The 27,712-nt window shown below is 38.0% G+C and overlaps 2 protein-coding genes across 2 annotated transcripts; one reads left to right on the forward strand and one right to left on the reverse strand.

Moving 5' to 3' along the window:
* The first annotated feature begins 198 nt into the window (after positions 1-198).
* On the forward strand, positions 199-2,454 carry LOC134621197 (leukocyte cell-derived chemotaxin-2-like). The gene is made up of 2 exons (XM_063467630.1): positions 199-777; positions 821-2,454. The coding sequence occupies exons 1-2, from the start codon at positions 677-679 to the stop codon at positions 1,335-1,337; spliced, it is 618 nt and encodes a 205-aa protein (XP_063323700.1). The 5' UTR covers positions 199-676; the 3' UTR covers positions 1,338-2,454.
* On the reverse strand, positions 2,036-26,365 carry bin1b (bridging integrator 1b). Its single transcript, XM_063465859.1, has 18 exons — positions 26,033-26,365; positions 15,255-15,335; positions 14,898-14,952; positions 14,185-14,279; positions 13,751-13,786; positions 12,555-12,650; positions 10,718-10,825; positions 10,164-10,256; positions 9,001-9,086; positions 8,833-8,908; positions 8,699-8,754; positions 7,841-7,883; positions 7,229-7,378; positions 5,421-5,441; positions 4,877-5,137; positions 4,591-4,644; positions 4,357-4,458; positions 2,036-3,265 (listed from the first exon to the last, which is right to left on the reverse strand). The coding sequence occupies exons 1-18, from the start codon at positions 26,111-26,113 to the stop codon at positions 3,164-3,166; spliced, it is 1,596 nt and encodes a 531-aa protein (XP_063321929.1). The 5' UTR covers positions 26,114-26,365; the 3' UTR covers positions 2,036-3,163.
* Between the last annotated feature and the right edge of the window lie 1,347 nt (positions 26,366-27,712).

The following is a 27,712-nucleotide window of genomic DNA, read 5'->3' on the forward strand; positions in this document are numbered from 1 at the left end:
CTCCAGAATGTGTTTGTTTTCAAATGCTGACACATTCAAACTGCAGACTATAAATGCTATGAGAGAAACAGCAGAAATTCAGTTTCTGGATCAAAGCTGAAGGTCTAAAGATGAGACGCATCCTCGTTTTACTGGGTGAGGAAATCTCAACAGCTGTTTAGCTGTTTACATCTTAAACCTGTTAGTGGTCAATTTTTCTGAATGTTTCTGTGGCTTTATTATTTTATTATTCATTTTATTCCTACAAACAACACATAACATATAAAAATTCACTGCAAATGACATGGGAGCAGAAGAAAAAAACCAACTTAAAACACAACTTTCTTTAGTAAAAACATAAACTTACATTTGGGTTTGTGTCTGTTTACCTGAACGCACATTTAATTAAAAAAAATTTAATCAGTCAGTCGAAGTGAACTGGAAAGAGATGAGCTTTGCCACGTGTCAGTTTATTATGGTGATTATGGTTTTCCAGCTTAATTATCAAAACAAAACAGACAAAATGCTGTGGTCCTTAAAGAAGGTATAACTGTTTAAAGATTTATTTTACATATCAAAAATGTACATTAAATTGTTTTTAGATGACCAAATTTAGTTTGATAAGATTTATAATAAAACGTTAAGGTTGCATCTATGAAAGTCTAAGTATTTCTGTGTATCTCAAGCTGTGGTGTGGATGTGTGATGCTGTTATGTTTGGTCAGCTCTGCAGTGGCAATGTATGCAACACCCAGAGGATAATAGACAAATGGGGGAAGGGACACTACGGAGCCTCGCGGTAAGCTGTGAACACATTTTTGTTTTTAATGTAAGGCTGGATGATGTGAAGCAGCTGCTCACAGTTGGATGTCTGCTGGAGGGGTTGGGAGACTCCACAAAGGTGTGGACATCAAGTGCAGTGACGGCTTAGAAGTCTTAGCCCGGTTTGATGTGACAATCGAAGGGAGCCTGATTGTCTATAATGACCCCAATAAGAAAGCTATCGACGAGGGCATCACACTATCAGGAGAAGGTCAGTCCACTGCCCATCTTGTTACTGATTGCGTTATTGATCCTGGTTTTGATTTAATGACTGAGTGGTTGTGTTTGTGTCCTGCAGGTCTTTGTTTCAAACTTTTCTATGTGAAGCCAATCAAAACCTCAGGAACGGTGGTTAAGGGTGAGAAGATTGGCACAATGCTGCCCATGCAGAGCGTTTACCCAGGGATCACCTCACACATCCACGTCCAGATGTGCAACAGAAGTTTAGACCCCACAGAGTATTTGCCTAACTTATGTTTGGACAAGAGCGAAGAATGGCTGTACCGGCAGGATTATTTAAGACGGTATTACGGCTAAGAAAGAGGCTTTTGATCATTCTTTCCTTAACTGTGTCTGTTTTATATGAAATGACTTGCACAGCTTTAACCCTTTTGAAAATGGAGCATTTATTGAGCCTTTTGACAATTAAAAAATGTATTAAATATTGATTTGCATAGATCATTGTATGGGTTTGGTTTTTTGGCTCACCTGTTTTAATTATGGCTTAAAATTTGCATTATAAGAGGTGTGATTTTCTTCAGTTTAAGAGGTCAGAATAGTATTTACAAAGAAACACAAAAACAGTTTCCAAAACATATTATTTGAGATGCTTGTCTGCATGTATGCACCTTTCTGAACTCCTTCCTGGCTGAAAAACTGTAAATATAATTACTTCCATAATTACACAGTATGTTACCAAAAATGATTTACTATTAGCTAACAGTGAGGAAAAGTGGTGGAGGAATATTTCAAACCATTCCTTTAGGAACAAAAGGAACAAAAATTTTGAAAACACTTAAGTACACTTAAACTTGTATTATTGGAAAATTGCGCATAAGATATCAAAGTAAAAATAATTAGTATTGGTAAATAATAATTATTTTTGTTAACATCCTGTGTCTCTGGTTTCAAAAAGTTAATATGATGACCCCCAGAAAACAAAGCTCCAAACCAGTGAGTGGCATTGAGAGCAGTTTTAAATAAAGGGCTAATAAGCATCACACTGACAGGACACACATTGTTTAATTGGCTTTTAATGATGCTGATTTGATCCATCAGATGCTGCATTATTAACTGTTCCTTATTTATTCCACAGTGTAAAAATATCTTTTGCATAGGTTTCTGAAAGGTTCAGTTTTCAGGCTTTAAATGTTTCACTTTCAGTTTTCTGTGAACTCCATGGACACAAAGTGTGACATTAAATCCTTATTTATACTTCAAAAAAGATTAAAGAAAACGTGCTAAGCAGCGAAAAAGCGAACATCCTGGCAGCACAGACATCGAAAATCAAATTTATATGAAAAAAAATGAATGTGTCATCAAGGGAAAAAAACAAAAACAGCCGAGTTTGATAGCAAGGTTCACCATCTCATTCATCATTGAAGAGAGAAAAAAAAATCAAAACAAAACCACATGAGCATTAGAAAATGTAAGCTTCACATCATCTCATGTCCTCAAAATGGCCAGTAATATAAATTAAAAGCTACTGTTCCCTTTGAAAATCCTACAAGCTCAAGAAACTGAAACAGATTTTGACAAGGCAAGACATAAACCCTGCAAACAAACTTTGTGGTGTTCTCCAGGGCTCTATTTGAGGACTCCTGTAACTTTAGAATAATCACAGCCTTGTTTTCACATAGGAGGGTCCCCGCCTGGTGTCACAGTGTTTGCTGTATTACAAACAAAATGAAACTACAAAGAAACACCTCATGCAAGGGAGTATGTTTTAAAAACATACTTTTCCAAATAAAAGAAAAAATTTTGACATCCGTACAGTACATCCATGACTTATGTTAACTTACTTAAATATGAGTAACAGACCACTTTGTGTTTTGTTTGGATTCACTGAAAGTAGAAGAAATCAATAAGTTACAAATCAAAACAAAAAGAAATTTCAGGTCAACATTTCGATTGAGATGTTAGCACATCGTTTACCAAACTGTCACAATAAAAGATAAAGCCTAATTCGTCATCATCTTTTAACATATATAAATTTTTTAAATACACACTTTTGCACCCAATCATGTTTTGCTAATACATTTTGGTGTGTAGGCAGATACCTAAAGACGATATGACTTCTTCTGTCTCAGATAAGATATCCGAGGAAATTGTATGAATAGCAGATTTTGCATGTGGCGTAAACCTCAAACCCTCTGGGTGAAGTTCTCGGGGAAAACGCCTTTGGCTGAAATATCTTTCTTCTGAAACCAGTGAGACTCCTTCAAGCCCATGAGCCAGCCATCATCCTACAGACACACAGAGTACAATCAAAGATTTAACATAAAATAGTTTTATAGAAACTATTTTTCTTGTTACATCATACAGCTCAAAATAATCACAGGAAAATATGTTACAATTAAAAAAAAAAACAAAAGAAAGGGATTATACAAAGGGGAACACAAAGCATAAAAAATATTTAGCTGAAAAAAAGAAAAGAAAAGAAAATGCCTCAGTATGAATTCAAAGACAAGTCAGATAACCTTTTCCTGTCATGTATAGTGATGGTAAAAAGAAGGTACTACTAGTAAAAAAGCATCCTGGTCTTTTGCAGGGTTTAAAATTTGGTAAATACAGCCTCAGGTAAACTACAAAAATGACATGTAAAATTGTTATTATTTATCTAAGAAAAATAAAACAAAAAAGTACATCTAAAATTCAACCAATAAGTATGAACACCTCTATGAACGCTGAAGTTTGGGTAGTTTGCTGCTTTACTCATGAGCATTCAGGAGTGTGTTAACACAATGCCAAAGAGAGAAAGACATCAGCAATGATCACAGAGAAGCAACTGTTGCCGCCCACAGGGCCTGGACACCTTACAGTCATCAAGTCGACCATGAACCACTAAAGTGTTCTAGAGTAAAAGATGTGGTGAGATGCTTTTAAATCCTCAAGTTTGAGTAGACGTGGCTAGTCACTTTAAATCAAACTTGAATGTTTTTTTCCAGAAAATGTTTGATAATGTGTTGCTAAGCTGAGCTTATTGAGGCTATGAGCCTCAGTTCAACATGGTGGCGTTGGAGTCAATTCCACAAGATGAGGAGCTCAATAGCAGGACAAGCTAAAGCTGTATTTTGCCCATGTGTGCTATATAGTCATCTCAGGCACACCACCTGCTGTTCAAACCTTTTGTTTACGAGGGGCTGCTAACGAAAGAAAGATGACACATGGAGGAGGATCTAAATCAGCTTGTTTCAGACAGAGGGCAAACTGATGGGTTCCGGTATAGGATAAAGAAGAGTTATTTTGAACTGTGGATCATGCAAAGCTACTCTAGTGTAGTGCAAGAATAAAAAAAAGAAGCTGAAATAAGCAGAATGAGTCCACTTAAACTGACCTGTTCATCTGGGTTGTCGAAGGCCAAAACCAACACAACGTCTCCCATCTTCAGTTCCAGCTCATCACCATCAGTAGCAGCATAGTCGTGCACCGCTTTCACCTGGAGAAAACAAAAGAAACGTTTTCCATTTACATCTGATTTGTACATGAAGTCTGTAAAACTGAATCTTTTTAGAAAGTGCAGGATGTTACCTTCCTGTAATGAAGCATTTGGTTAATTTGGTTCACTTACCTTGTAGAGGAACCCTGGAGGGAGTTCGCCATCTGAGCCATTGGTCACCGCACTCTGGACCAACAATACACAGAAAAATCCAGATATATAATTCAGGAAGTCTTTGAAATGCTCCATTTGGTTAATAATAGAAAATTAGAAGTATGATGGAGTAAAAAGTAGATCAAAGTGGAAGAAAAGAAGATCAGGAAGATGGCATTTTAGGGTGTTTTCCCCAGATTTGAGGGATTCTGGACTTTTCAGCATCCAACTGAGGCACCACCTGCCCCAATCCATCCAACTCTACCTGTGTGTATTGATCATCACCCCAGCCCCCCTGTTCCACATTGGCATCGTCGTTGTCCCAGTTGGGCTCGGTGTATGGCTGAGTCACATAGTCTGTGTCGTCGTTCCAGCTCTCCTCACCCACTGCCGTCTCTGCCTCATCCCAGCCAGGCTGACTATAACTTTGGGCGTTGCTTTGGCTGTAATCCCATCCACCTTGGGCTTCTTCTTGGTACTGGTCATCATCATACTGCTGTTCAACCTCTGTGGCAGTCTGTTCTTGCTATAAGGTCAAGCGTTGTGGAGCATTGTGACAGGTTTGTAAGCATAAAGGTTGGGTAGGTGGATGGATGAGGGTGGCAGAGGAGCATTTGGGTTTAAAGAGAGTAACAAGAGTCACGACCCAGGGTTGTGCAGGGTATTAAAAAGGAAGGAGGTTTTAAAGCATGAAAGGAAGAATTGAAGAGCTTATTTCACAGTCCACAAATACAGAAAAATGTAAGAAAGAAAGTAGTTGTGGTTTTCTAAGAGAGCCCCTAATTAAAACATAAAGAACCCATGCTTACCCATGAGTCCCATGATGCCTCCTTGCATGGAGCAGTAAGAATTGAGACAAGCAGTGAGACAGAAGAGTACAAAGAATCTTTTTCATAACGATTCATGCAAGTGCACAATTCATGTGATTTAGTGCCTTTTTAAAAGAATAAACTAAGCCAAACTTCAAAAACCAAACACATTGCATAAATTGTTGATGCACTAATCAATTATTTGCTTGCATTATGAACCTTGAGAGAACCCTATAAGCACCAATCACTGTTTTCTGGGCTAAATCTGGTATTGCTATTCAAGGTTTTTTTTTTTTTCTTCCCAATTGGCGCTTTTTAACCACTTTTAATCAAAGTCATCCTCAAAGCCTTCTCAGCCTGTTTTTGTTTGATGGCAAAGAGCTAATAAATACTAAATCCAAAACAAAGACAACAAAGGAGAACCAGCTGAATGTATGAAAATGTTTATAGAACAACAAAGACATTTCCAGGATATCCCTCTATTGTCAAAAATTAATGAACATCACCAGTCAGTCAATCTGCATGCAAAGCGAAGCTGGAAGAACTTAGACATGCAGTGAAGAGGTTAGATCTTTCCAAATAAAGCCCAAACACACACCAAGAGACTGCAGTTACATGCAGTCAGAATTTTATTTATTTATGTTTTTTACTTCTAAACTTTTCAGATTTAGCTGTAAGTGGTAATTACAACAGCTGCACTTCTGAACGGTACCCTACATTTTTCTTTTGAGCCTTTTGCCTTAGATAGTGTTGGGGTGGAAAGTGGAGGCAAAGGGCCTCGGGTTGAGCTCGGGTTTAACTTAAACACAGTCCCTTTACCTGGGCAAAGCACACCCACCTGGGGAGCTGGACAGGTAACGGCCTGAAATACATCCACATCCCAGTCCAGCAGGTTCACCCCTGACCAGGGCTCACACTGCTTCACACACACACAAACACACACACGTACACACATATACACACCAAATCCATGTTAGGAAGGTTTAAAAGTGGAGACTGTTTACATTTGCTAGCGTCTGATGTTTTAAGTGATGCTGAAGTTCTTTTAAACCAGCGACTCCTCAAGTCTATGCTGCTGCTGCACCCTAGAGGATCTTAAAGTTACTGCAGGTGGGTCATGAGGGGTACTTTATAATGAATGCATTTGTAATTTCAAACTTTGTAATTCATCAGTATTCATAATTTTAAAGACTGAACTTTTTTCCTTTTTCATGTACCTCCGATGTGCCCGTCTGTCGGGGTCACTCTAAAGTTAAACCTTATTCCCTATTTCACTTACTTCCTGTTTTATTTTGAAGGTTTGATTCTGGTGTTTTTACGTCAGGCTTTATCAGGCCATTGTTGTATATGCTTTATTTTCTACTCCTGATTCTCTGTGTTTGTAGATTTAATCTTTTCCTTCCTTCTTTGTGCAGCACTCTGTGTTGTTTTTTTTATTAGATTAGTAAAAAAGGTGCCATTTTGACATTGCCATTTTCAGTCTGCATTTGTCTTTCTGCAGGGATACACTTTATTACCAAAGATGACACTAACATTAACACTAAAATAACAGTGATTTTGAATGAGGTTTGGGATTATGGCGTTCCTCAGGGCTTTACCCCAGGCCTTTTTTTCCCCCCTCACTCAGATACTGTAAAACTTGAGTTTCCTGTCATGATTATAATGGAAACACATATCAGTGTGTTTTACTCAGTAGTGACTTTATCTTCCTATCTTCCCCGACCTAGTCTAACAAGGTATTTCTGTCAAAGTCACACAGGATCTTTTTATAAGTACCCAGAACATAGACATTTTGCAGTCAGCCTGACCTGCAGCGTCGTGGTTGTGGACTCTGTGTTAGTGTCATGCACTGAGGGCTCATCCTCAAATGGGCTGACATTTTGCTGTTGCTGGTTCGGAGATGGCGTCAGTCTGGGCGGAGGCCGACTAGGAGGCGGGCCAGGAGGCGGAGCAGACCTCTGTACATCCAGGAGGTGTTAAATCAAAATCCCACAGCAGCGCACACATGCAAAAGCAGTGAGGGAGACACAGGCATGGTAGTAAACAGAAGTAATGCGCGCGCGCACGCGTGTGTGTGTGTTAATATGATGTTGCTTTAGAGGTTAGGGAATTCATTTTCTCACAAATTTGTTTGTTAGTGTTTGTTAATCATCATAAAAATGAAATACTAACTAACAACTGACAATTAATTAAAGTGCAAATATATTCAAACATTCATAGAGACAAAGATCATTTTAATCACATTTTAAGGTGATTTTAAAGAGACGTTTACAGCAAAACTTCCTCTAATGATTTGTTACATTTTTTTTTCTTTAAAAAGGATTCATCTTATTTTTTTACATTTTAAGATTTTATGAAACCTTTTAACATTCAGTTTAGGGTGTTTGGGGATTATTTAGTTGTTTATTTTTTCATTTTACCTTTGGTGCTGAGCTGGCCGACTCACTGTGGTTGGCTCCCTCACTGAGAGAAGAGAGAAAGAGACAAAGAAAGAGAGAGAAAAGTGAGGGGGAGAGGAAAAACAAGGGAGGACCTGAGCAGGAAATTACTCTGCACAAATAATAAAACATTAAAACCATTTAAACCATACATGCAGTTCTGAGGTCTGTCCACAAGAGGGCAGCAATGAACTTTAAATGAACCTCTGTATCACATGATTTCAAAAGCGTGCACATGACAACACAGACTTTGGTTATCGGGTATCAAACAACACAAATAGGAAGTATTTAATGTGTTTTAAAAGGTCACAGCTTCTTCATTATTACTAACAGTTTGGCTGAATTTCTAATGTGTACTTGCAATGTAGAGATGGAGGGATGCCCACATACAGGTTCCAATCTAGGCTGGTGGAAGCACCTGATAACTCCTGCACAGCTTAGATTAATGCTTTTGCACTATATAGATACTACATGTTATTATTCTATATTTTAGCACCTCTGAGTCAGTGACCATGATATTCAACCAGAAAAGAAAGAGGAGTTTGTGCCCATCTTTTATATACAGTCTGTAGCCAAAATCAAGCACATGCATCACTTCAATCTTCAGACATGAAGCAGGTGGTTGCATGAAAAACACTCATGCTCATCAGCTTGTTTCCCACCAGGTGACGCCTTAAAGAGCAACAGATTTTACCTCTTTGCACAGTCTTCTGTCTTTGACGCTGCAGTAGCACCTTTTCTGCAGCAGGGGGCATCGTGATGGACATTACTCTCCTTTCCTTTGCATGTTGTTGATTTTTTTAAAAAAATTATTATTATAACTATATATTATAAGCTTACTTGATTTGCCTCTGCTCCTCCAGTTTGGTCATGATGTCATTCAGGTTTTGACTGAGCTGTGGAGACGCACAGAGGGCGTGTCGATTACAAACTGATCAGCGTTCACTTCAATTTGATCAGTTAGTTTGACTCACTTTGCTCATTTCTTTGTGGAACTTTTCCTGATGACCTGCCAGGCTCTGGAATGTGTTAACATAGACGCCAACACGCCTACACACACAAACACACACGCACGCACATTTTAAAAAATTTGATCTAAGGTGTCAAAAAAGATTTAGACAAAGAAGATGACAGTTTTTGACCTGTCCCAGAGTGCCGGAAGCTCGTCCTGTAACTCCACATTCAGCTCCTCAAAAATTTTCTGAGCTCGGCCCAAATCCTCCTCTGCCTACACACACACACACACACACACACAGTTAATAATGGCAAATTTTAATGTCTTTAACACATCTCTAAATAAATAGAGTTTTCCATAAGCACACAAGCATGCAGGCAAATACAGGGTTTCATACAGGAGCTACTGCGAGGGTTTAGATGACACAAGCAGAATGAAAACACTGCTGACTGGGAATCAAATTAAAATTAAGGCCTGCAGACATGATCAGCAGTGTCATTTTAATGAGTAACCACAGATCAATGTAGCTTCCAGGTCTGAAAAGTGAAACCACCACGGAAGAGTCTTAAACCTGTTTTTGTTGTAGAAGGCAGCAGGGGGCGTCAATCCTCTACTTCTCAACAGATTTATGACCTCAGTTACTTTCCTGGTGAGTCTGAGGTCTCAGTCACTAGTCTCAGGTCATACTGCATAAAACACCAAATTAATTGTAAATTATGGTCACTATTAGAGTCAGAAAGAAGAAACACCCAGAATATGCCTGTTGGCTAAAGAATTGCTATTTGAACTGACACGCCAATGCGCTGTGTGCCCATCTAAATCGAGCTGTATATAAATGTTGGCCAATCAGAAGCATGAAAACAATAACACAACTCACAGACTGATGTATAAAAAGAAGATAAACACATACGCTTGTTTTACACAATGATGGGGAAAAAAATCCTCTTCCTGGAGGTTTTTCCATTCACGAAAGCACGCAGGGCAAAACATTTAAAGAAGTGGCATTTCTCAAAAGACCTATGTGGATAGGACCGGAGGTCTCCATCTTTTACACCATCTACAATACTGTGCTAGTGGGAAGATGAGAAATGCAGCAACAGTAACAAGTTCTACGACTTTGTTTACTTTTCTCAGAGGCCTCTGCTTTTCTTGTACTCCGGCAGTATCCGACAGATCTGGCAGCATCGATCTGATGCTGGGAGAATCCCAGCTGACTCACTGGCTGACGACTTGTCTGTCACAAGTTGCTTTGAAATAACTCCACGCTTCACAATGCTGATCATGTCAAAGGACCGGGGTTACAGTTTTCAAGGTGAGGAGGGGGTTGTCAGTGATGAACCAGAGTTTCACCTGGTTGTAGGAGAGGTTAGTCTGAGCCACCTGGTGAGCTGATATCAAACCCTGAGCCCAGCTGGGAGCCGCCATCTCCAACAGGGCTGCTGGCTAACCACACACACCATGCAAGAGAGAGAGAGAGAGGAGAAGAAAGCAAACCAGAATTCAAGACAAATGCAAAAATGTTAATGAGGATTTAGTTAGCGAGAGGTTTGACAAGTTTAACAAACACTAATTAGTTACAGTCATTTTGATCCTTTGACTCGAGGTGGTGTAAAGACCAGTGTTTTTTTTAACCCTCTGTGACTGCTGTACTCCTGCAGAATGATGAGGAACTTTTGCTGATTAGCACATCAGTAAAATATGATTGGGTCAAATGAAATTTTATGTTTTGTTTTACCAGCTGAAATACAAGATTTCTTTTTTGCCTTCAGTAAATATACACACATTGATGATGTCATTACATATAACATAAAAAAGTCAGTCCACCTTCAGCCAAAGACTCTGAACTGTTCCATTAAACATGCTCAAACACACACAAACGTGCACACACTCTCAGTGACGGTTACCTTGGCGATCTTGGCCTCATCCTTCTTTTTGCCTTTCTGCAAGGAGGTGAAGTGATGGCGGGCGCTGTCAAAGTCCACCAACTTCCTGTCGCGCTTCGCTATACGAGCCTGCAGGAGAACACAGCTTTAAATATGTTTAAAGGGTTTAATGTCATACAATACTGTGCAAAAGTATCAACTCAGCCCTTATTTTATTTATATTTTGTGATGAAATAGAGCCATGTTTATTGAAACGTGCAAACATACATGTAAATACAGTATATAGGGCAAAAACAGAGTTTGTACAATTCTATAAGTCAACATTTGGTCTGTTCTCTGTCAACATGATCCCACACTGCTTCAATAATGTTGAGGTCCGGGCTCTGGGGAGGCCAATCCATGACTGATAGTGCTCCACTGTGTGTTTTTATTTCCAGATATGATTTTACTGCATTGGCAGTGTGTTTGGGATTACTATCATGCTGAAAAATGAAGCTGTTGCCAATCAGATGCTTTCCAGATGGTTTTGCATGGTGGATTAAAATCTGATGGTACATTTCTGAGTTCTTAATTCATCAATTTTAACAAGATCTCCAACACCACTGACTGAAATGCAGCTCAAACCATGACAGAGCCTCCACTGTGTTTTACAGATGGCTGTAGACACTCACTGTTGTACCTCTCTGCTGATCTTTTCCAAACATACTGACAATGATTTGGATTAATCACTCCATCAGATCTGCTTCCACTGATTTTCAGTCCAGTCCAGCTCTTGTGTAATTTTCATACCTCAGCCTTTTCTCCCTGTTTGCCTTCATTAAAAATGGCTTCTTGATAGCCAGCCTTCCACTGAGACCATTTCTGATGAGGCTTCAGTGAACAGTAGATCATCAGCTTAAAGTCTAGATGCATCTCACATGTCCTGAATCAGATCTTTGCTGGATTTTTTTTTACTGCTTCTTACGGACAGGACAGAGACAGTTTTTAGATCTGAGACTTGTTCTTTTGTCCTTGACTTGTCCAGTTTCCTCAAATTTTTTAAGGACACACTGCACACCATGCTGAGATATGCCAAGCCTTGAATTAATAGTTCTTTGGGAATCAGCTTGTTGATACAAATATACTATTTATAACACAGTTTGACATTTTTCATAGATTCAGCTGAAGAAATGGGAACAAATTATGTGTTTTTGTATCAAGCTGCTAGTAACAAAGTGCCTAAAGATTCCATTTAAATCTGGTTCTTTGCTAAGTTATCTGTTATGTGCAGACAACACTGGATTGTCCTTTAGGAATCTTTAGGAATCTTTTGTATGTTTGAAACAGAAAAAAAAAAACCATTCCTCTGAAAGTGATCAGGTACAATGACTTGAATGTAAATGAGTGAAAAAACAGCCAATGTCCTAAGAAACACTTAGGACACTGAAAGATCTTCGGAAAACCTGGAGAAATATTGCTCAAGAGCACTTTAAGGAATTACCACAAAGTCTGGTTCAATGAGCGCAAAAGGTAAAGAAATGAGGGGTGGCTCAAGACTTTTGGAAATACTGTATAAGAATCAGCACAAGATTGTCAACAAACATCAAGTAGTGTTTACATGTGTAAGAGATGTCTTTAATATAGGAGCAAATTATCAGTTTTTTAAAGTTTCAAGAAAAGCGGATTTTCAAATTAAATCTCAGTGCATCTACACACTAAACAGATTTTTATTATCCACTTGCAAGTTCAGCGGGTGTTTGATAATATCTTTCAAACACTGCATTTTATTCAAACACAGTATGACAAACACCTTTTATTTAGAAAAAACAACATGTGCAGTTGTTGTTGTCCTGTGGTTAATTTTCAGAAACATGCTCACCTTGATGTCAGGAAACTGAGACAGGTAAATATCCATGTTCTGCAGAGATTTGTCCGTGATGCTCTGGTGGTAATCCAACCACAGTGTGTCTGTATCCTGAAACACATAACACAATTACATAAACATCTCCTTTTTTTTTTTTTTTTTTTTTTTTTTAACTCACTCTTACACCCTCCACAGCACTTATTCTTCTATTTTTTCTGACATTTTAATTTGTAGATGATTTTTGGGGACCTGCTTTTTTTCTTTTATAGTGGTATAATAGTAACTGTAACTGTAACTGTGGCCTTTTTTAAATTAATATTAAGACAAAGACCAAAATGCCATTGGTAGATGGCTGCAAACATGCTCATTTCTGCTGTGAAGGTGCACATTTTAACATGGGAGTCTCTGGGGACTGACTCACTTTGGAGCCAGTCTCTAGTGGCTATCGGAAGTACTGCCGCTCCAAAGGTTGGCGCTTAATTTGGTGTCCTCTGTGTCTATTTATTGCATGAAAAGACCATTTTTAACCTGTAAACAAGTGTAAAATTGATCTGATTTCCAGAGGTTAACAACCTGTAAACTGCCTTGTATTTGCATTTATGTAGGTCACTGCCCATTTGCTTTGAAAGGCTCACCTGGACCCATGAGCTCCCAGCTTCCTCGGCTTGTAAAAGTGAACTGGAAATCCATATCAACTCCCAGCTTTTCCTGAATGTTTCCTGTACTTCCTTCAAATTCTGTTCATTGAACAGCTACAGTTTAGAGTGCCGCTTACAGACAAATCTGCAGTTTTTACACAGTGTTTGGTTGTTGTTGTTTTGCCTGTTAAAATGGTTATTGGCCATTGTTTTTCAGTCTTTCTGATGATTTGCATACTATTAAATATCCGCTACCAACCAGAATAAAGTGATCCTAAATGCTTTTAAGACAGCTATTCTGGGTTGTTTCTGGATATGTCGCTACAGTAAAGTCTGTTAAAGAGTCTACGCTAAAACCAAACTAAAAGCCTACTTCACCAGCGTGTCCCACAATGATCACCAGAATTAGTTTTAAGCTTTTACTTTCCATCGGTCATATGTTTAAAAATTCAGGAATCCTCACCAGTCTGAGCTTTCTGGTAGAAGTAAAGACATTTTCTCTCTGTTTTGATTCTTAAAACAACCTGTCCTGATGAGATCTGTGGGACACACTCAAAGTTTTCTATATTTTACCTCCAGGTTAATGTCCATCTCCTTCTCTATCAACTCCTTCAGGGTGGAAGGAGAGAGCCATGCAGTTAAGAAAAAGAAATTAAGTATGTTAGCGGGAAGAAAAAGAAGAAAAAGGCATCGAAGAAAGAGTCACACAAGAGAAATACAGTAATGTATGGAGGACCACAGCCACCTTTTAAAAATTATTGAACACATAAATAAGTAAATAAATAGATAAACATAAACACAAGTGTTTTATACATTTCTTTGTCATATTTGGTGGAAAAGCATCTTTATTGTTTATTCGTTTTATTTTGGTGGTTATGGCCCTCCATAGATTGAAGTTTTTATGATATTTTTGTTATAATCAAACAGCTATATCATTTAGCTAATGAACTGATGCTGTTACAGAGAAGAGAGCAGTTCGGGTGTGGTGTTTTTATTTCCTGTCTCACCTCAGCCAACGCGTCCATCTCCTCTTTGCCAAACCAGTCTGGTTCGTACATGTCCGCCAGACAGTCCTGCAACCGCCGCGACGCGTCATGCATGGCTGAAACACAAACAGAAAAAACACACATAATTACACACAAGATAACCAGAGAAAAATAATTTACACTCTTGATTGTAATTTTACATTTTGTTTTGTTTCTCATAGTATTGCTTGTCTCTTGTTGTTTTGGTTATCTCTGTGGTAATCTCGTGTTGAGTCTGTTTTTTGTGTCTTTATTATCACTTTGATCCATATTTTTCGGTCACTTAACATCTCTTTGTAGTAGAAACGTGCACAACTAGTCCACTAGTCAATTAAATACTGTCTCTTTGTGGCTGAGTTCTGTTGTTCCTACACACTTCCGGTTTGCAGTAACCCCACTCACAGTTGATTGTGGAGTATCTACAAACTGAGTTGTTGTAATGGTGACATGCTGTTGCAGCCAGGCTCAAATTCAGTGAGCTCTTTAGAACGACCCATTCATTCACAAATGTTTGTAAAGACAGACTATATGAAAGCTTCAAGAAACCATAATAAATGTGTCTGTGTGCAGCATGTTTTGGTTACAATTGACTTAAAAAGTGATATGAACCGACTGGAGAGTTCGGCATCAAACAAACTAGCTGCTTTGCTATGATAAATGTTAAAGCACAGCTTGTAGCCTTTTTACCAACTTACTTTTCACAGCTGCCAGGTACGCTTTCAGGTCCTTCTGCAGTTTGGTGCCTTCTCCCTGAAACAGGAAGCACAGTGAGCAACAACAACAATGTTTAAAACAAAAATTGAATGGAAATAAAAATGAAAACTACAATTAGTAAATTAAAGCAACTTAACTTTAGTTTAATATGTTATGTTTCTTCTATGCTACCTACCTATGCTAATCTAATTAAAATACTACTAAGCAGATTTATTTATAATTCAATTAGAGGATAAACTAAAATAAAGCACTATGATAAAATATGTTACGACATTAACAAGTGCAGTTTATGGGCATCAGCAGCATCAAAGGTGCGGAAGTTAAAAATGTCTCCAAACCATCTGCTTGTTGAAGTTGGCCACCATCTCCTCAAAGACAACATCTCGGGTCTCATCTGCTTTGCCAAGCTTCTGCAAGACCTGCAGAGAACACAAGAGGACACGGTGATTGATCTAGTCACACATTTTATTTCTGCGACTATTTTAGATCTATAAGTGGAGGTATGTAGCAGTCTATTTTCAGGCCACTGTCATAGCCAGTTGACGTCTGTGGTTAACACCAGCTGTGCGTGTCAGCTTCAGAGAGGACATCTGAGTTAAAACTTGTTTTTAAATTTCAGCTTAAACTCAGAATTAGGATTAGGGTCTTTAGTCCTGAAGGACTAATACAGGTTTACACAGCAAACCCATGGAGTCCAAGGACTTAAGGGGACCTGTGTGCCACTGAATCACTTTAAATTTCATGTTGGAAAGCCGTTTACTAAATAGTAGGTTCAACATACCATATACCCATATATTCCTTTAGTTGCAGCCTTTGTGGTGTTTAATGGTAAAGAATACAACAGTTTTCAAACATAGGCTCAATGTGCAAATTTGACAGAAATTCCACAAGTACAAATAGATGATTTTACCTTTAATACTGATGCTCATCAGGGAAATACAAAGACATTAGATGCTATTGAAAAAAACTTTAGACCCTCACAGTCAATTGTAAAGAGGTCCAAAATGTTCTCCAGGAAATATTACACCTGGGACTTGATTGCACAGTACGCAGTGATGTCATGCTCATTACAACCTGCTCCAAGAAGATTAGGTATGCACACCATTAGTTACCATGGCAATGTACCCAGGTAAGAAGTAGGTAGTACAGAATTCCCTAATGCACCCTCTGGAAGTTACACACCAAAACCCCCCCAAAATACACATAAACAAATATAAAATGAGCACAAAACAACTTGGAAGAGATACAAATGCATCACAATATGATACAAAAAATTGCAAAGAATGCAAAACTATACATTTAACATAAATAGGCAAAAACACCAACAAACAAACATGAAGAAACATTAAGCGAAATAGTTCCTGTTTAGATGAAATAAATGCAAAATAACCCAAAAAAGGAGATATGAAAAAAAATTTTCAAGGACACAAAACATGACCACATTTGAAACAGAAAAAAACAAACAGAAAATAACCAAGAAAACTAAAGTACAAACTAAATGACTGTAAAGAAAAAATGTTTAGTAACCATAATAAAAATGAAAAATGACCAAAAAGGACAGAGAAAAATTTAAAGACATGTGCAAAAGCAGAAACAGAGACAAAAAGGGACCACATGTAAGAATTAAGGACATTACTGTTTGGTTGATTATTGATTTGTTGTAACACTGCTTCATGGCCTGTTTAGATGATGCCACATTTGCAAGGAAGATGCATTTGAAGGTTGACCAGTAGAGTTGAGTATATGTGTTTGTGCTCATGAAAAACCTGCCAAATGTTTGCTGCCAAAGCCAAACAGCATGCCAAAATATGAAAAACACCCAAAGCAGGACAAGAGATGCAAAAATGAAGTGAAAGAGCATAACCAGAAAGAAAAGAAAAATGTCCAGAAAAATTCACAAAGGATGCAAAACAACAAAAAGAGATGCACATCAAAATACTAAACAAGCGCAAAGTAAAGCAAACTTTTTACAAAACAACTAAAAATATCAAAAAGTAGACACAGATTCAAAAACTATAGCAAACAGAAACTAAATGACAGGAAAGAGACATATAATAACCCAAGAGAGATCCAAGCTGAGTGCGGACAAAGAAATAAATGGACTAAAAATAAACTGCAAATGACACAAACCAATGAAAAATAATAATAAACAACTAAATGTAAATGCAAAGCAGTGAAAAAAAAAACCAGTCAAAAACAAACAAAAAGCTGAAATTGAACACAGATAGAAGCAAAATGATGGCAACAAAAGAACACATTCATGTTCCAGTCCTTCTATAAGTCAGGAACCAGCTGTATCACAATACATCTGAGCGCTGTGTGTGAGACATCTTTAGAAGAGAACTCACTTCAGCTATGGCATTTTTTAAAATTAGGGCACAGTCAGCATGTGTGAGGTCAAAGGTCAAAGCCTCTGTGGCCTGTGACCCGACAGTTTTTTGAAATGACAACGTTTTTCAATTTTCTTTCTATATGATGTTTGTTACTTTTTATTTATTTATTGTCTTATGTTTCATATATATATTTTTAGTTTTATTTTCTAATGATTTTTTATTAATTTTAATATTAATAGTAATTGAATTTCTGGATTTTTGTGTTTTTCCTTACTGATTTAGTTTTTTTGGGGTGGGGGTGGGGGGTGGGGGGTTGCTATTGGTCAGTTATATTTTCTAGATAGTTTTTTAAAATGTTTCCCTTACTTTCTGAATTTGTTTCTACAAGTGCTTTTATTTTATAGTTTCTTATTTTGTTTAAAAGTTAATTTAAACAAGAAATGTATAATTTATTTACTGAATTTCTTAGTAATGAAAAGTATAAGTGACATCTTTCAGGTTCTTTCGGCTTCAGTTTATTTCTTCTGTTGTTAGTTGAAGGTCAGCAGCTAATCTGATCAGATGACTGACTGCAAGCACATGGACGAGCATCAACACCACCTCCACCTCCGCCACCTGCCGCCCTAATCCTGTGACGGATACACAAACCAGCATCAACACTCAGAGGGGACTTCCCCACTAGTCTGTTTATAACTCTCCAAGAATATAATCATCACACATCAGGAAAAACTTGTTCTTCATCTAAAACATGCACGCTGAAGAAAAGCGTAAAAGTCATGGTCCATTCAGGTCAGTAGAGAAAAAAATCATGAATCAAACCTGAGTTTTGCTCTGTAATGGTTCGTGACTGTGCTGGTTTATCTATCTTTGCGAGGACCTGTGCAAATCTCCAACTACATCAGGACACTTTGGTCAGTCCTTATAGTGGGACGAACCTCCAAAGACCTGTTTCAGGACTTAGTCTTAGGTTTCAGCTCATAATCACGGCAGCATTATGTCCTCGCAAAGACAGATGTACAAATGTGTGTCATAACTGTCCACTGCATATTGGTGTTGAGTTTCAACCGCCCCAAAATACACCCGGAGCACACACAGAGGGAGTTTGAGGGGTATTAAGAGTGACCAGGAGGAGGTCCAGGGGCAGCTAAATATAGATTCACCCTCCCCTGAGCCCCACCCATGGCAGCAAGGCATGCTGGGAGTCCTGGGAGGGAGGACAGGTGTTCAAGCCAAGCAGGGCAACTTCGAGGTTTGGTAAGTTTGGAATCAAATTACTAATTTTAGAGAGCTAAAATTAGTGGACTTATTATTAGGCATTAATTTGTAAGATAAAAAACTGACTATACAAAATTAGTTTATCTAGATAAATTACTTTAACATTTAAATACTTCATTTAAAAATCTCACATTCTGGTTTTATTTTTGGGGTTTTTTGCATTTTAGCAAAAGAAAAACATATTTTAAAACATTTAGTGTCTCTAAATTTTTAGTATATTTTGAATATCATCTTTTAATTACTGTGATTTCTTTATTGTTGACACCATTTTCATTATTGTTTAAAATTCAATAGAAGGAAGGAAACTATAAATAAATATGAAAACACTCTTAAAATAATTTTTGTATTATTTCTCCATTATTTCTTATAACAACTCTAAATTTCATATTTTAAAAATATGAAAATAAAAATCAGAGTATGTTTGTCTTTCTTCAGTCCGATGTAAACATTTTAAATTTACTCTTTAGACCGGAGGGTGAACTGATTAGAATTTCATGGCCAAAAGCCAAAGATGAAGACGACCACAATCAAGGCCAAAAGGTAAGGGCTGATTTGCTGATAAGAAGCACAAATGTATAAAAGAATGAAAAATTATATTTTAGATCCTAGAGTTCTGGACATGACTGCTTGATGGAGGTGCACATGAAGCAATTATTCTAGTTATTCTTCTTCTTCTTGTTATTATTATTATGAATAACCACATTATTAGGTTATCATTAGGTAACAGTTCTATTAACATTGCATTTTTAAAGCAGTTTCATGGAAATTAAAATGCTTTTCCTCATTCTTATTGCCAATTGTGTAATCACAGTATTTTGCTGCATCTTTTCCTTTTGACTATATTGGTTGTCAGTCTGTTTCCTAACTCCAAACGCAATTTAGAGTTAAATCTTTTGTTTTCAAGCCCAGAGCCTAAAAACCTGAAAACAGCGTTTTCAATCATAGCCCAGATCCTGCAATAAGGCTTTTGAAACCTGAGCCTCAAGCATTCACAAGAAAATGGTGACTGAGGTCTTTAAAGCAACCACGTACAAGCAGACAGTTCAGAAAACCAACAAACTTTCAAATCACAGAGTGAGTGGCTGATGTTTTAAATTGAATAAATGCTAGAAAAACTGATGAATAAAAGTGCTGAATAAATCTTTTCTTGGGCTTAAATGAAGTTGGTATGGTAACACTATGAAAAAAACTGAACTAATGATCAGCATTTAGCCCGTTTTTTAAACTAAAGTAGCACTGAACTTTGTAGCTCAGCACAGGCAGTTTGACAAAATTACTTAAAGGTGGGAATAACTATCCCTGTAGAGCAGTTTAGGAAGAGATTTGGGATAAAGTTTTCATTCGATGAGGTGAAGGGAGCTCAGGTGGGGGCGTCGACAAAACATTAGGGCACTGGTTGGTGTCACAGGTTGCTTCCTCTTTGACTCCAAGTGCCACAACAGGTCTCCAGCTGTTTTCTAAAGAGCACCACCTCCACTGCCACTACGCTCAACCAGATTCATCTGTGGGGAATTTTCCCAGCATGCTATGCATCACAGCTGACTGGATGATATTATATCACTATGACAGCCATGGCGGCACCCAGGAAAGTCTCCGGATTGTTGGGCCAGCTGGTCCGAATTATTACTGTGCACCCGGCCGGTACCCGAGTCGAACCCAAAGTGCAGCAGTAGAGTGTGTGTGTCTTTAAATTTAAGCTTTTAAGCGGTATTTTCTCAGAAGTTTGAGATAAAAGTGCAAAATCTTGACTCATCAATGGCAAAAAGTGTCTTTGTTTTGCTTTTTTAGCTTTTAATCTCCCATAGCTTTGTCTGCAGTAGAAAAGATGACTTAAGGGGTCATTTCTGTAAAGCTTTGCACCATTTTCTATCTGCCCAGAGTTGTTTTTGGAAACAGTGATCTAGCCAGAAGATTTTAGGGGCTTAAGACCAGATATTTCCCACCGGAAGTGGTGGAGAACAAAAACAGAGCAAGAAGAGAGAGAATAACAGAGTAGTGTTCGATTTATAGTCCTGCTTATAGCACAGCTTGATGTGAATGGCTCGACTAACTGTAGTAAGCTTGAATTGTATCTAGCATGCTCATAATGCTAATGCAACAGGTGGTATTCTGTCGGTGTATACATCTGAGGTTTATGTATTTTTATAGTACATCAAAAAAATATTATTTTTCAAACATAAACATTTAAGTAAAATGCATTTGAAATATATTAAATCAAGGTTTTATTTATTTATTTTAAATAATTAATAATTAAAGAGAATCTGCTTGTTATAAACTGAATATATACCAAATTCCATTAAGTTGTACATATGTAACAATATTAGATGTAAAATTTACATGCAAACAAATTACTTAAAGTAACCGTTTTGGATATTCATATTTTTTGAGTGTATAAGAATCAGTCAGTTTCCTTTGCTTCTTCTTCCTTTGCTTCAGGTAAAGTTTCAACCTGCAGGATTTTGGTCTGCATGTTTAAAAACAGTCTGATCTCTCTGCTGCGGATGGGAGGACAGACACTGGAGTTTAACAACGTAAAGCGAGCGTGGAGGGCAGCGTGCCAGCAGACAGACAGCTGAAGCCAACCCCTCCCTCCTCCCCACCTCCCCTCCGCCTCCGCTGCCAGCCTTCAGCTGGAAGATGATACTCTGACCTTCCTCTTTACTCACTGCACCACAGCTCAAGGACTGAAAGCTCAGGGACAGAAAAAGCTGCCGTCTTTCTGATTTCTTCTGCTGCGTGAATGCCACGATGAATTTCCAGAAAACAAACTACGTATTTCCTGTGTTTTAAAATGCAATCCACTATGTTTTCTTCTTGGACACTGAAATCAGCCAAAGACTTTTTGGTAACCGTGTACCATAAATATTATTAAGAAAGTTGACTGGATTTTCATATGTGCTGGTCTTTTAGATTTTTAGAAAATAAAATCATAAAAAATAGTTATTAAACCATTTTAAACAATTTAACAAATACTCTTGATTTGATTAATTTGACTTTGAGGTGTAATTCATTGTCTGCTTGCTTCATTTATTGGTGTTTGAGCTGAATGTTGGATCTGGATATAATAAAATTTCACTGGCTTATCAGGTGTATTCACAAACCACAGCTTTAGAAATTAAAGTCACTTTATTAATCAAATCAAGTTTTCTGCAGCTGGATAAAAAACTCTGTGCTGATATTTTAACTTGATAACTCTTTGCCTGATTGATGACGTTAACGTAAGTGAAGCCTGATAGGTGAAAGCTCTCTTGAACATGCTGGACTTTATCTCCCTCCTCCTAAATAAGCTCTCCCATTCAGACACGGGGAACATAGGACATGGATGCCATTTCATTCAGCAGCGAGCGACAGTGGCAGCGGCTGCTATTTAAAGTCCATTCAAGAGAAATGATCAATCAGGCTCTGGTGGCTTAAACAACAGAAGGGCAGCACCATTTGTATTATGCATCCATATAGCCAGTGTTGCTATGAAAAGGTATGAGAAACATATTTGCTGCATTTTTTATATAATGACATGTAATTTCATTTTAAACTTTCCTGTTAAATGAGACAAACTTTTTCCCAACATAAGAAGTTATTTTGTTATTCTATTCATGTTCCCCAGTGGAGGACTCCTACTGACTCCAGCTGCTTGATGTTGGTGTCTACTAAACAAAATAACAACAGATTTAATTACACATTTATGTTCCCCTCAGGTTAAACTGGTTTGTGTTTTGGATTCCATGATCTTCAGGTGCACTTTATGCACACTCTAGCAAAGCTAAACACATTTCCTTGAGCCTCAAATAGTCATATTTCATCCAAATTTTCAGCTGCTCCTTTATTTCTCGAGGAGTCAGGACAGCAGATCTTGGGTGGCATCCCAAAGCAGAACAGAACATGCGAGCTATAGGTCTGTGTCATTAAACCACTGCAGAAGAAGCTCTTTATCTTTATACCTGGGCTTTGCATGAGTCCCGGTTTGAAATAATCCTTATTCATCTTATCCCACACTCCCTCAGTGCATCCTCGGTCTGAAGCAAGCCATTTCAGCTCCTCCCACTTTAAGAAAGTTTTCTTCTGATTTGTTACTCCTCACAAACAGAAGGTTCAAACAGCAGGTGGGTGGGGCTTCTGTGGTTAAGATGACCATATTATGTGCTCTCTGTTACATCACACGGATCCATAAGCAGCAAATAACTGTGTGAAATGTAGAAATTAGGGTAGTCTGTCATCTGAGCTTTTGGTTTTCAGAGCTACTTATGCATAGACTGATCTCATTATCTGAAACTTTGAGCATGATTAATATAAACAGCCACCACTGCAACAAGAGAACATGACAGAACATAAACAAATGCAGATTAGGCTCTTTCCAGATCTGAGTTTTATTTGTATGCCAATTTACCCACTTTCACTCAGTGCAATATTTACTTATACAACATTTTAAGATTTTTTTTTCTGTACTTCCACAGCTTTTAAAATCTTTACCTGATCAAAACAATTTATTGCAGTTCTTGCTGCCAAGTGTGGTGCGACAAGTTATCAGGTATTGGGGGCAATTACTTTTGCACACTGGGGCAGGTAGGTTTGGAAAACATTTTTCCCCTAATAAATGAAGTCAACATTTAAAAACTGCATTTTGTAATTGCTCTGGTTATCTTTGTCTGATATTAAAATGTTTTGGATGATCTGAAACATTAAAGTGTCACAAATATGCAAACAAAAATGTAGAAAACTGAAAGCTACAGTCTTTCTGGAGAGCTCCTGTTGCTTTTCCAGGACTATACATTATATTTTTCTCACCACTGACACATAACACTCAGCAGAAGATTAAGCAAAGTCAAACCTGACAATAAAAATGTGTGATCTGTGTTGATCAACTGAATAAATTGTTGTTGGCCTGTGTCCTTATTCTTTATGCTAAGCTAACACAGTTCACTACTACCAACACTGAACAACCCAATTTCTGGTCCTGATTTTCAAGAACAATTTGTTGTGTTTATATTTTGAGGAAATTTTAACTTTTAGGACTCAAAAACTAAAATGGCTTCAAAAGGTTTGTGGTGGCTAGATTTAAAAGTGACTGTGGCTGCACGCTTGTGTCATTTTGGGGAGGAAATCTTGAAGACACAGCAACTGAGATTTACAGTATATGTGAAATCTCTACGACTGACTGACAGCACTCCTGGTGTGGCCCTGAGGTGATTAGAGGTTAAGACCTCAGCAGGCTTAAGTAAGAAGAGTGATTAGTGCAGACAATAATAACTCAGAGCTGAACACAGACTGTTGATCAGGTTTCATTTGGTCACTTTTACAACTATTTTCTCTCCTCTTTTCTCTCTGTTTTTAATGAAAGACTTTAAAGCCTTTTAAAGTGACACCTAGATTGCTCCCCCAAAACCAATTACAAGCACGGTGACAAAAAATTGTCACAATGAAATACTGTTAACCTCCTTAAAAGACAGATTTGACATATTTTAGAAACACTTTACAACTTTCTTTATTTAAAATATTTTAATATTATTAAATGTTAGGCAACTGTCACATTCCATAAATTCCGAGCTGAGGGGTTTATATGTGACAAACCCCTCAATCTATTTTAAGGAATTTTAAAGGATTTTAATCACAAAGGGGCATTTCTAAATGTAAAATTGGCCTTTAACTTGTTTAAAACCTAATGAAAACACGCTTATATAAAACAATCTATTAGTTCCCCCAAAATTAGGAATTTATCCCAATGGCTCAGATCTTACCCCATAAAACACTTTAAACTGTGCCTTAAGTATATTTAAAGCACTCTGATATATTACAGTCTGGTAGCTGGCATGTATAAATAATTTCCTTGATTTAAAATACTTCATACTTCAACTTTCTTCTGTGCCTTAAACCCCTTTATCTAAAATACTTAAATATGAAGCAGTCTATTGGATCCATATTGTTTTTATCTCAAAATGCTCTATTGTCTTTTATTAAGTAACTGGTGGCTTCCAAACTATTGACAGTTTACCCCTTAAGCCCATCTAAACTATAGTTTAAACCACTGAAAGTATTTTTGAGATATTGCAGTTTGATAATTGTTATTTAAATACCACAACCACCTGATTTTTACCTTAATTTCAAATGTGTTTAAGACTATCACTGAACTGTATTCTAACTGTGCCATAAATCGACCCATGACTGATAAATAAGGGATTAACTTGCTAATATTTGGCAAACCCCTCAATCTACTGTGAGGAGTTTAAATGGGTTTTAACCACGAGAATCACCTCTGGGGTTTATTTTAAACTCTTTTTAAATTCTACAGTACAGTGGATCCAATTTGATATGTTACAGACTCTTAATATAACTCTGCTGTTTGCCATTAATAGCAAACAGTTGAGTGATAAATATAGTAAGTAAATGATTAGCTGATTGACATTTATTGTAATGGGTGTTAACTACAAAGAGCACCCTTGTATATGATCTTGGACCCTTTTTAAACACATTCATTGGCTACACTGGACTTTCACATTAGTTAAAGATATTAGAGCACTACAAATCACAGATGGCTTCCATGATATATTAAATTTTTACCCCTTAAAACCACCTTAAACTCTACATAGCTTGCCAGTGTTTGCTAATAACCCAGCATTCAAACTTCTCATCCATATATGGTAATTCTGGCCTCCTAAAAACACCACGGAAACAGCTTAAATGCTAACATTCAGGGTTCAAAAGGCTCCAAACAATTGGGTGATGTCAAAGTGGTTGCATCCATCTTTTATCTACAGTTTATAGTTTCCACCTAATTAAGAGTTAAAAGCCTTTTAAGAGGTCTTTCATGCTACTGGAGATTTTACCTCTTAAACTGTAAAAACTATTTAAAGTGCTTTTTTAGTCATTCAGGAAACAGGGCAAAAGTAAAGATTCAACCTGGAGGAGCAAAGGAACAAAGAGCAGTCTGGTTCCACCTGGAAATACATTTTGTTCCACTGAGTGGTAAAATAATGTCACTGTGCCGCATTCAAGCCTAGAAACTTATTGTTTTGCTTTTATAATCTGGAAAAGAGCATTTAAAATGATGCACCAAAACAAAAAAGGGGGATTTGGACCATTTTGTCCTTCTGTAACTTGTGGCTAAGTTGCCCTGACATGACAACAAAAGTTTGAGGGGGAGCAATCAAATTTCAAATCAAATTTCAGGGGGAGGGCCATCCCAGGCCCTACTTTTAACTCAAGGTTTTCATTTATTAATACTGTGGAATTTAAGACGCTATTAAAAAGGTTTTAAATCTCTTGATATTTTATGAAATACAGTTACATGCGGTTTGGATGTTTGGTGAATATATTACGACGCTGCAGTCGATTTAATGGGACAGGCTGATCCAAACTGAAAGTTTCCTTAGAGAAAACCTTTTTTGTAGTCCGTTAACTCTCCCTCGTTTGAAGGTACAAAGTTATGGGATCCAGTTTCACGCCAGGACACTGTGTCCCGCTGCCATGCGAGCCTCCTGTGCTGATCGGCTGAATGAAAAGTTGACCACTCTTACCTTCTCCTGCGCTCTGGTAAGCCTCTTCTGGACGTTGATGGCCAGTTTCCCGGCGGTGACCCCTTTCCCTATCTCGGCCATGTCGCGCGTGGCGTGGAGGACTCCCCTTTGGTGTCAGGACCAGCGAAGAAGGAGAAGTGCGGCTTAAGTTGTGCCTCTTCTGGATGCCGACGGTGCGTAAAACCCCTCCGGAGGGACACTTGGCTCGCTGTGCGTAACTCTAATCCTGCTGACAGCTTCTTAAAGGTGCAATGCGTAATTTAATCCAATTTGCGTTTAGTAAAACCAAAACAGAAAAACTGAACAGAGTTTGGTGAACAAGGAGGAATAGATTCAGAAATCGTCCTGCTCTCGATTCTAACTGATAATTGATAGACACACTTGGGCTCGATATGGAGAGATATTAAGTTTCCCCTCAGTCATCCTCTTAAAGGCGCAGCAGGCTGATATTATTAGCCGACAACTGTTGCATACGCGCAACTGTTGTGTTGCCGTCTTTACGCACGGCCCTATTTATGCGCACGGAGCGGGTTTTATGTCAGGTGGGAGCGTTAAATCAGCCCCGATGCCCCCTCGGAAGGCCGCACATTCATCAGCGGCAGAAATACACCGACAGACACAGAGCTGACAAAGCTCACCTGTTTCTTTTGTGAGCAGCCAGCAGGTGTCAGTAAAGGCACGTCCAGGTAAAACCTCCGCACCTGAAGACAGGTGTCTTGAGGATGTGTTGTGCATCTAATTTAGTCTCTCAGAGTGTCCTCTTTTTTTCTGGGTAATTGTGTGTGTTTGGCAGTGTTATTATAATGAACTTAAATAAAAATATGAGTTTATGACATCTTTTGAAGAAAGGGGGCACGAATTGTGTCTGAACATAAAATATCTGTAAATCTCTCCACCTGAGACGTTTCATGAAGCATATTTTTATTACTAGACCAGCACAGATCAGGATGGCAAAGGGCATCATATCAGAGTTTGAAAACCTGTTTACACCCTGGTAATCCAAGAGCTCAGAGTACAGGATAAATGCACATGAAGATTGGAAAACTGAGACCTCAGCATCCATCCATCCATTTTCTTCTGGAGCTTATCCCAGTTGTCAGAAGGCGAGAGGTGGTGTACACTCTGGAAAGGTCACCAATCCATCACAGGGCTACCACAGTCTATAATTTTATCATTTAGAAACACCAGTTAACCTAACTCTATGCATGTCTGAGGAAATAAGCCAGATTACCTGGAGAGAACATGCAAACTCCAAACAGAAAAGGACCGGACCTTCATGCTGTGAGGCGATGGTGCTAACCACTGCACCACCGTGCTATTCTGTGAGACCTCAACAGTCAAATATTATTGGCAATGTATCAGGGACACAAGTTTGATCAGTACCAAAGAACACATGGATCACTCAAATTAAAATCCTGTGCACACTTGCATATTTTTCACATGTTGCTAGAGGAACAGCTATTAGGTCAGCACTCAACTGAAGGATCTAAATGGATCTCTAGACTTTTGGAGGCATAAACTGATGAGTTTACAGTAAACCTCAGCTCGACCTAAAATAAAATATGCTTCCAGAGGCAGAAATACATGAATGACAACACAGAGCTCGCATTTGCAGTGGCAAAGGACTATTCATGAAACACGTCTCCAGATTAAATTAATCAAAAACGGAATTTCTTGAGG

This window comes from Pelmatolapia mariae, linkage group LG23 (assembly GCF_036321145.2).
Source record: "Pelmatolapia mariae isolate MD_Pm_ZW linkage group LG23, Pm_UMD_F_2, whole genome shotgun sequence".
Taxonomy (NCBI): domain Eukaryota; kingdom Metazoa; phylum Chordata; class Actinopteri; order Cichliformes; family Cichlidae; genus Pelmatolapia; species Pelmatolapia mariae.

What these genes read in the sequence shown, in the direction of transcription:
- LOC134621197 (XM_063467630.1), top strand. Translation starts at nt 677, where the DNA reads ATGTGTGATGCTGTTATGTTTGGTCAGCTCTGCAGTGGCAATGTATGC. An exon ending in GGACACTACGGAGCCTCGCG is followed by an intron (nt 778 to 820) that starts GTAAGCTGTGAA and finishes TAAGGCTGGATG; the next exon opens with ATGTGAAGCAGCTGCTCACA.
- bin1b (XM_063465859.1), bottom strand. Translation starts at nt 26,113, where the DNA reads ATGGCCGAGATAGGGAAAGGGGTCACCGCCGGGAAACTGGCCATCAAC. An exon ending in AGATGGACGCGTTGGCTGAG is followed by an intron (nt 13,787 to 14,184) that starts GTGAGACAGGAA and finishes TCCACCCTGAAG; the next exon opens with GAGTTGATAGAGAAGGAGAT. An exon ending in CTTCCGGCACTCTGGGACAG is followed by an intron (nt 8,909 to 9,000) that starts GTCAAAAACTGT and finishes TTGTGTGTGTAG; the next exon opens with GCGTGTTGGCGTCTATGTTA.